The sequence below is a fragment of the Mirounga leonina genome, unplaced genomic scaffold, assembly GCF_011800145.1.
Source record: "Mirounga leonina isolate KUSES-001 unplaced genomic scaffold, KU_Mleo_1.0 Mir_174, whole genome shotgun sequence".
Classification (NCBI taxonomy): Eukaryota; Metazoa; Chordata; class Mammalia; order Carnivora; family Phocidae; genus Mirounga; species Mirounga leonina.
Window position 1 is genome coordinate 63,848,295 of NW_023270451.1, and position 10,076 is coordinate 63,858,370.

Sequence of the window (10,076 nt, forward strand, 5' to 3'; positions counted from 1 at the left end):
TGATCATGAGGTTTTTTTGGAGGGCAAGGACCACATCTTGTTCATTTTGTATTCTGGACATAGGGTCTGAAGTTCTGTGAATGTTCATTGAATTGCATTGCTTGCCCCTGAATAGAAGCTCAGTCACTACCCTTGCTTCTATATCTCAATTTATTTATATTCAAGCCTTTAAATAAAAAGCACCTTAAAATATAAATATGTAACAACAATAATATCTATCCAGTATTTGAGTCTTTTTCCTCCAAATATCACTAATAGAAAATGATATCTCCCTACAGGTCTTCCACAGTATATTAAAGCAGAAGATAAGGTTTTATCTTATCATGAAAGTATTATCTGAAGGACAATTAAGGTTTTGTGTTGTTCAACCAATACATCTCACATCATGGCTGCTCATATTCTTCATTCTGAAGTCTATCTCTTCTCTAAAACCTGCCCGACTCCCAATTTATCAAAGGAAACCTTTTATAGCTGCTTGGAATGCTCCAACGGATCAGTGTTTGATAAAATACAATATCGGACTAAATTTGAAAATGTTTCAGATGATTGGAAGCCCACTGGCCAAGGCCAGGGGGCAAAATGTCACTATATTTTATGTCAACAGGTTGGGATACTATCCACGGTATACACCACAGGGGGTTCCCATTAATGGGGGTCTCCCCCAGAACATAAGTTTGCAAGTGCATCTAGAAAAAGCTGACCAAGATATTAATTATTACATCCCTGCTGAAGATTTCAGTGGACTTGCTGTTATAGACTGGGAATATTGGCGACCCCAGTGGGCCCGTAACTGGAACACGAAAGATGTTTACAGACAGAAGTCAAGAAAGCTGATTTCTGATATGCAAGAGAACATATCAGCTACTGATATTGAATATTTAGCCAAAGCAACATTTGAAGAAAGTGCAAAAGCTTTCATGAAGGAAACCATTGAACTGGGAATGAAGAGTAGACCCAAGGGCCTCTGGGGTTATTATTTATATCCTGATTGCCACAATTATAATGTTTATGCCCCGAATTATACTGGGTCATGCCCAGAAGAGGAAGTTTTGAGAAACAATGAGCTCTCTTGGCTCTGGAATAGCAGTGCTGCTTTATATCCTTCTATTGGTGTCAGAAAATCTCTTGGAGACAACGAAAACATTTTGCGTTTCTCGCAATTTCGAGTGCATGAATCCATGAGGATCTCCGCCATGACATCCCATGATTATGCTCTGCCTGTATTCGTCTACACAAGGCTAGGCTACAGAAATGAACCTTTATTTTTTCTTTCTAAGGTAAGACAGCCCTTGCCAAAGATGGGGGGATTTCCTCCCTGTCTTTAAAAGACACATCTTTTTTTCTTTTTTTTAAGATTTTTATATATTTATTTGAGAGGGAGAGCACGAGCAGGGGGAGGGGCAAAGGGAGAGGGAGAAGCAGACTCCCCACTGAGCAGGGAGGCTGAGGAGAGGATGATCCCAGGACCCTGAGGTCATGACCTTAGCCAGAGGCAGATGCTTAACTGACTGAGCCACCCAGGTGCCCCTAAAAGAGACATTTCTTTGTTAATTATGTTCTTCGAAGAATTCTCAATTAGTGGTCTATTAGAAAGGAGCATAATTGTTCCTTTGACTAGCCATCCCTTTAGACTCTTCATTGATGCCAACTGAATTTTTTTTAAGATTTTATTTATTTATTTGACAGAGAAAGACACAGCGAGAGAGGGAACACAAGCAGGGGGAGTGGGAGAGGGAGAAGCAGGCTTCCCGCCGGGAAGAGAGCCAGACGCGGGGCTCAATCCCAGGACCCTGGGATCCTGAGCCAAAGGCAGATGCTTAACGACTGAGCCACCCAGGCGCCCCATATGCCAAGTGAATTTTAATTATCTTATTCATTATTCTTTTAAGGAACATGTTATGGAGGGAAGGTTAAAAGGCACTGAGAGCAACTCCTCCCCCCCTCTTCCCCAGGTTTGAAGGTGCTCCCTCATAATTGGCTTTTTTTGGAGCAGTTGATGGTGGGCAGGCTGAAAAATCAGAGAGGATATTTTAAAATGGAGTAGTTTGCTCTCACATGTGAAGTGTAATTGGAAGCATTCTAGCTCCTGGCCTCACCATCTAATGTCAAGAGAAGAAAGTGTTTCCTTTTTAATGCATAAGACCAGTTTTGATAAAGCGTACAAGGGAGGCACAGCAATGTGAATATATGTAACACTACTGAACTATATGCTTAAAAATGATGAAGGCAATAAATTGTATATGTGTCTTTTTACCAAAATTAAAAAGATTTTAAAAATTAAAAAAAAATTTTTTTTAAGGCATAAGGATGTTGCAAATCTGTAAAAAGTAGGCGGATCCATAGATTTAGCCATCTGGTTTATCCTTGACTATGACCATAGCTAATAGAAAGTTGGTAAGAGTGGTGCCAGTTTTTAAATTCAGTCATAAATTCATCACTAGTAGATGGTTTTGCAACCCTAGGGTAAAACTTACAAATACAAGTTTTATTCTGTTTATTTTACTGTTGTAGCCTAAGACCTCCCAAAAACCGTAAGGGTAACTTTTAAAATAGATGAACTTTCAGCTCAATTTTCTCTCCCTTCTTCTCCCCTTGCTACTCTAGTAACTCAAATGAAAACTTTTAGAGATAAACACTTAAAAGTAGTTGCCGCTCTAATTGTTGGACTTCAATAATTATGTGTAAACTCTCTATGATGAGAAGACCTGAGACTTGTTCAGGCCTTCACATGGGGGGTGCAGTGGTATTTTAAGATATTACTGGATACTATAGGTTTATCACATTTCCTCCTTCTCCACCATTACAAGTTTCAATTCACCAGCGTGTATTTTAATACACTTACACTTAAAGATGTTCTGACTGTGAAGCACCCAAGGAAGGAGGCTCAGGAAACCCAGATGAGGGCTTTAGCATAACCAGGAGGTATCTATGGAGTATATAGAGAATACAGCCTAATCCTCTGAAGAAGAAAAGGCACAGATGTATCGGGATTTGGTAAATGCTATGCCTTGGACATCATTAATGAGGTGAGTAAAGAAGAAAAAAGTCTCTATTGCGAACTGATATCTGTACTTCCCAGAAAAGTCATCAACAAATGATTAAGAATGATAGGAGATCAATACTACCTGGGAGGTTTAAAAAGTCCTCTAGATCTTCTTGACCCTGGAACTGAAAGTTAAATATTACTTTCTTCTATGAAACTTCTTTCCTTTTTTATATTTGACTTAAACAAGTTTCTATCTTTGATGATAATAAATTTACTTTTGGAAGAAACAATAAACTTTAAGGGACAAAGTCTTCATTTTGAAAGATTAGTTTACATTACTGGTACATTCTGCACATTCGGTAAACTTAGATAAGCTTCCTTGAGTAGCTACAGCCTCAGAAATGTTTCTATTTTAAGAAAAGAAGGAACAACAGTTAGGGTCTCATCGAGAAACAGTTCTCTTTGGCAGTCCCAGGAATCATTCTGTATCATCCTGAAAACTTTCTGAATGGTAAGGTATTTCCAAATGTTTTAAACCATCAGTTTACCCACCATTTTTACTCTATCCTCCATAAAAATCTGCCCACAAAAATTTAAAAACCTGATATTCATTTATCCCAAATCATAAATGACTAATAATGGCTTCCATTTCTAATCTTCCCAAAGATAGCTGCACTTCATTCTTTTAGGACTTTTTAAGTAATCTCTATACCCAATGTGGGGCTCACGCTTACAACCCTGAGATCAACAGTCGCATGCTCCACCGTCTGAGCCACCAGCACCCTGATAACCACAGTTCAGAGTCCGTTTATGTATGTGTGTGTTTGTGCATGTGTACACATACATATACAGTTAGGATTAGAGAAATGATTTACCAGTAAGTAGCAAATTTCCTCAGCTGTCCAGACCTCCGTGACTCATTGTCTTAATATGTAAAATGAGACAGTATTACCCGCCCTACCTACCTAGCAGAAGTATTATGAAAATCAAATGAGAAAATGGATATGAAAATTTGAGATACTAAAAAATATATGTGGTGCCGCTGTCACTTTTTAACAGGACCAAAGCCTTAAACTTGGAAAGGGAATATCTAAGAACAGAATCGAGGTCAGCAGCCATAGCTTGGTGGGATGATACAGGGGCAGTAACACTTCATTTCACACAAAAGATTGCCTACACTACTTACATACACACAACCTAAATAAAACCTGATGTTATGTTTTAAAAAATAACGAAAGGAGTTTTCTTGACTGTAGATTTAAAAATGCCTTTCCTTCTAATTAATTAATATTTCCTCTGGTAACACGCAAAGGGAGCTCATTAGTGATGCTCCAGCTCCCCACAGTGGGCACCTTACTTATACGCACTGTGGTGAGCATCAGGGAGTGCTGGAGAAAACGCTAGGACCTGGAATATTTGTTGCTGTTACATCATGCACTGTTCCCTTATTTCTTCTTTCATGTGACATCACTCATGTAGCTCATGCTCTCATGTGGTCCTTATCTATTCCCAGAGGCATCTTACCTGTGACTTCCCCCACTGAATAGTGCCCTTGCTCTTTTGGTCTCCAAAACATAGCTGCTCTGTGATTCATTCAGTACCCTGCTCTCAGCTAGGTGACAGTGAGCTAATTTAGTAGAGAAATTTGCATTAATATCTGCTATTGACTCCTTATCTCTAGTCAACATGTGCATAAAGACTCGCCATGTTGAATCAGTTCCAATAAATTCTAAAGGACACATTGGGAAGAAACTAACATTCCTTTTTTTTTTTAAGATTTTATTTATTTATTTGAGAGAGAGAGAGAGCGAGAGAGAGAGTGTGAGCACACGTGCAGGGGGAGAGAAAGGGAGAAGCAGACTCCCCATTGAGCAAGGAGCCCGATACGGGACTTGATCCCAGGACCCCGAGATCATGACCTGAGCCGAAGGCAGAGGCTTAACCATCTGAGCCACCCAGATGCCCCTTAACATTCCTTTCTGATAATCAACCTCAGAAGGTGTGGGTTTCACGGCAAACATCTGTAGCTTCCTTACTTACAACCTATAAATACAAAATGTAAATGCTGAGTCTCCCACTTCCCTCTGATGACACTGCTTTAGCCCAAAGGAATTCATGGGAGATTTAGGGTTTCCAGTTCAGCATGGTAAGAAGCTTGGAAGTTGCTACTCCATCCTAACAAGTAAAAAGCTAAACAGACTGAAAAATCAAGTCTTCTTAAAAAAAGAAAAAAAAAGAAAAATCAATTCTTCCTAGGTTTATGAGAAGGGATGACACAGGGAAAATTGATGCCCTCAAAATTCGAGAGGCAGGCAGGTGAACACAGAGAATCACAACTTACCAGATCAGAAATCTCTGTGGGAACCACAGCCAGAGTAGGGAAACCTGAACTATAATTGACGAATTGCTGGAGGCTCAGCGAGGAAAATCTGAGAGATTAAAAACTCCAGGGGACTTGGTCTTGGGTAGGGGTATACTTTTGCGAGTCTTCCCTCCAAAAGCTTATCAGGTACTCACAGGAATATCAGAGAAAAACGTTTTTATGCATCTGGCAGGGGGCAGGAGAAAAAGAATTATTTTGAATACTCAAGAATATTTTGTTCTTCTTAACAAGGTCTGCCCTCAGGAGAAACTATTTAACCAGTGCCAAACCTACTGGGGACTTATCAGAGCCTAAGTGAACTGGGGGAAGGGAAATAACTCAACTCCAGCTGGCTCTAGTCTTCCACTTGCAAGAAGGGAAATATCCTCCTCTAGCCCCATCTAGCCAACCTATTCCACCTAATAAGGGGGAAACACAACTGATCAACCTGTGAATTTCACAAAACAGAGGCAAAGGCTCACTAAAAGACTGAGACCTAATCATAGGACTATAGAACCCTTCCATTTCCCCTACATCTTACTAGCATATTACCGAGTGCCTATCTATAGCAGTTCCTTTTACCTAGTATGATCTATTTGCCCATCAAGAAAAAATTAAATCATGTCTAGCTATCAAGAAAAAAACCCACAAGACATACTAAAAGGCAGAAACAGAATTTCAAGAGATAGAGCAAGCATCAGAACCAGACTCAGATATGGCAGGGATGTTGGAATTATCAGACTGGAAATTTAAAACAACTATAATGGATATGCAAAGGGCTCTAATAGCATGCAAAAACAGATGGGCAATGTAAGCCCAGAGATGGAAATGCTAAGAAAGAATCAAAAAGAAACGTTAGAGATCCAAAAACACTGTAGCAGAAATGAAGAATGTCTTTGATGGGCTTGTTTAGTAGACTGGACAGGGCTGGGGAAAGACTCCCCGAGCCTCGGGATGTCTCAATAGAAACCTCTGAAATTGAAAAGCAAAGAGAACAAAGACTGGAGAAAAAAACAAAACAAACAAAACAGAATAGAATATTCTAGAACTGTGGGACAGCTGAAAAAGGTGTAACATACATGTAATAGGAATTCATGGAAGGCCATTGGGGGATTTGGCCCTTCTGATCACATCGTGTGAATATGGCTCCACTGAATTCAAAGTGAGTGGAGGGAGGTTCCCTGCTCCTTCTATCTTTGCCCAAAGAGGCAATGGGTGTAGACCCAGCAGAGTCCTCATTCTGGGCACTACATAGCTGGCTCCTCCCATATTCATCATATCATAGATAATTTTCAAAAACATTTCACTTCCACTATCTCATTAGAGCCTCATGAAAACTCCTTCCTTTCCTGTTATGTCAGCTCGGACCTATTCAGCCAACTCTGTGGTCATAGAAATGGAAATGCATGTGAGCCTGGAAGGGAAAGTCGTTTAAACCAAAATCTCCACCCTTCTTGAAAATTTCCAAAAGAATAAAACTTTAAACACTGAAATTGTAAAACCTTTGAGTGGACCATAAAAGTGTCAAATAAGAAGATATATCTCAAGTGTTGATTTTAATATAAAAGGCCCAGGCAAAATACAATTACAAAGTTCTGCTTTTATTTCCCACCAAATCACCCAGTTACATTTTCTAGCAGGTAACTGATGGAAATTCATCCTTGGAGTAAAAGGTGAATGCTTAGTATCCGAAACAGTGGGAGAATATACTATAATTATCTAGGAAACCTACCATAGGACCTTAAATTAGGAAACCAACTGCATACCTTCAACTCCTAATTTCCTTCTGAAATGGCCTCAGTCCATGTTAATCCTTAAACACTTAAATCCTTTAGGATTACAAAACCAAAATTCCCCTGCTGAAATTTTGTTTTCATTTACCTTAACATATTAAGAAAAAGTCCCGCAGCTTTATCATGACTGGATGAGTCATAAATAGAGCCCATTAAGTCAGGTACTTTGAAATTATACACAAATAGTTTCAGAGACCAAATATAAGGGCAGACCAAATCAGAGCCTGTAGGTCCTTAACACTGTGTCCCCTTGCCTGGCCTTGGGATCCAAATGACACAAAACCCCTCTGGGTCCCTGTAGAGGTGAAGTCCTCACAGGAGTGTTGCAAATTGGGAAGAGAATTTAGCTAAGAGGAATGTGAGGTGTTCTCCACATTTGGCGAAGAAAAACTTTTGGATTCTGTTTCTGGGTCATGTACATATGGCGGGTTTGTGTGCATGTGGCCCTAGTCGACTTTGACTAAATAGCTTCCGGTGGCTATTTCTAGGCTGTCATCAAAATAATATCCTGTTTGGCAAAATGCAGGTTTTTCTTTAAAAATATTTAGTATGTTTTTCCATATGATTATGGAGTGTAATTTTTTTATTTTATTTTTTAAATTTTATTATGTTATGTTAGTCACCATACATTACATCATTAGTTTTTGATGTAGTGTTCCACGATTCATTGTTTGCGTATAACACCCAGTGTAATTTTTGAGCCTTGGTTTATTCAACATTAGTGTTACTCTAAGAAAGTGGACAATCATCCTATTATATTGCACTCAGCCTCTAATCTTAATCCCTGGCGTGCTGTTTTATATCCAAATGAATAATGAACTTTATTCTCTTCAACCTAGCAAGATCTAATCAGTACCATTGGAGAAAGTGCTGCCTTGGGAGCTGCAGGCATTGTCATCTGGGGAGACATGAATTTAACTTCATCTGAGGTAAGGCAGGACCTTGACGGTACAGTTAATATTATTTAAAGTATTTGCTCTTCCTTGTATAGCTAACTCCAGTCGGAGCTCTCATGGCTCCCACAATAAACCAGCTTTAGAAGTAAAGTCCAAATCAATGCCTAATACATAGAAGGAGCTCAACAGTAACATTAACTTTTGTTAAGATAGTAATCATAATACTGACATTTGTTGACTATTTACTATGTGCTAGGATTGTGCTAAATGCTTTTTGTTTTGGATTTGCTCACTTACTGACCATAATAACCCTTATGAGGTAGGGACTACCATCCTCATTTATAGATGAAGAAACAAGAGAGGAAAATCCAACTAGGGTAACAGCTAGCTAAGCTAGTTAATGGTGTGCTGGCATTAACCACAGTTTGATTCTGGAGCCCTTGCATTTAATTACTACATAAAATGTGTTACATCCTATTTTGAGAAGAAGAAACAGATGGTAACTTTTTAATCTCCACATTGAATCTATTTTTTCTCTATGGGGAAATTAGCTGAAAATTAATAGCATTTAAAGTGAGATCTATAGCTCCCTTCAAATTTCTCCCAGATCAGATATGATTTACTCTAATAAGTCTTTCTAGTTTTCCCCAACCAACATTAATTAAGGTTTCACTCCAGGCCAAAGAACTGCCTTGGAGGCCTAGACGCTCGAACCCTATCAGTGCCAAAAGCCACTAAAACCCATTTGTTTCCACATTCCTAGGGCAACTGTACCAAGGTGAAGCAGTATGTGAGTTCTGATTTAGGGAGCTACATAGTCAACGTGACCCGAGCGGCTGAGGTGTGCAGCCTTCACCTCTGCAGGAGAAACGGGAGATGCATAAGGAAGGTATGGAAAGCTCCAGATTACCTTCACCTGAACCCTGCCAGTTACCACATAGAGGCCTCCGCGGATGGAGAATTTATTGTGAAAGGAAAAGCATCGGACACAGACCTGGAAGCGATGGAGGAGAAATTTTCCTGTCATTGTTATCAGGGGTACGAAGGAGCCGACTGCAGAGGGACGAAGATGGCCCACGGCTGCTCTGGGGTTTCCTCCTTTTCTGACTCACTAATAACACTGAGCCTGCTAGTTTTAGCAGGTTCTCAGAGCGCTCGGTTGTGAGAGAATTGAGTTTAACGGGAACTGTATGGCCTGTAGTCACTTAGAGAAGAGAGGAAACTTAGGATGGGTTTTTTTTTCTTATGAGATCCATTGAGAGGTATCATAAGTAGACATTATGTATGTCCCTTAACATAAACGCGAACATACTGCTTTATTTGGCTCTGATTTGGCTAAGAAACCAGATCCAGGAATAAAATCAGTGCAGTCTTCTTCATTACTGGAATGTTTAAGTTGTATTTAAACTAGACCTAGTATATTTTAGTCTTTATATGAACATGTGTGTGTGTGTGTAAATATACATATTAAATTATTGATTTCAAAGTCTGGTTTTTCTGGCCCTCAATGTATTAAGGACAGATTACTAAGTAATTATCTGATTCAACAGAAGAGGTCACCTCAGGGTATTCAATCTACTGAAAAGGACCAAATGCGAAGTTCCTTGTTCCGGCCTTAGGTTCACGCTGGGCTTCTGTTCCCCACCTGAGCACACTGACTGCAGAACCAGGTCCTGATGTAGCTTCTCATGGGGGTGCAGAGACCGAGGCAAGGGGAGCTGTTCCCAACTCATTGCAAAGCCATCTATTCCAGTATGGTGCTTCTCTTACCCACCATGAGTCCTTCTCTCACAGACCCTGGCAATTTAAACACTATAAACGGCTGCAGGATAGTATTCACACTTGCCTAGGCTGACATGGCTCTAGATCCAGAAATTGATGTCATGCTCATAAAAATGTGGTTTGTGTCTTTTGCAAGCAAAAATTATCCCCCCCAAAATATTTAATAAACATTTAAGGGACCCAGAAGTGCTATTGGGAAGGGGTTCTACCAAGAAATATTTGATATTTTGGTCTCCATATGTAAGTTTTTAAGCAGT

General features: G+C 39.7%; 1 protein-coding gene across 1 annotated transcript; it reads left to right on the top strand.

Moving 5' to 3' along the window:
* Positions 1-280: 280 nt before the first annotated feature.
* Positions 281-9,202, top strand: HYAL4 (hyaluronidase 4). The gene is made up of 3 exons (XM_035021456.1): positions 281-1,277; positions 7,981-8,070; positions 8,801-9,202. Exons 1-3 carry the CDS (start codon positions 324-326, stop codon positions 9,200-9,202), a joined length of 1,446 nt encoding a protein of 481 aa, XP_034877347.1. The 5' UTR covers positions 281-323.
* Positions 9,203-10,076: the final 874 nt, after the last annotated feature.

Excerpts from the sequence above, each read along its gene's own strand:
- HYAL4 (XM_035021456.1), top strand. The coding sequence starts at position 324 with ATGAAAGTATTATCTGAAGGACAATTAAGGTTTTGTGTTGTTCAACCA. Across the intron at positions 1,278-7,980 it reads CTTTATTTTTTCTTTCTAAG|CAAGATCTAATCAGTACCAT; the intron begins GTAAGACAGCCC and ends TCTTCAACCTAG. Across the intron at positions 8,071-8,800 it reads TGAATTTAACTTCATCTGAG|GGCAACTGTACCAAGGTGAA; the intron begins GTAAGGCAGGAC and ends CCACATTCCTAG.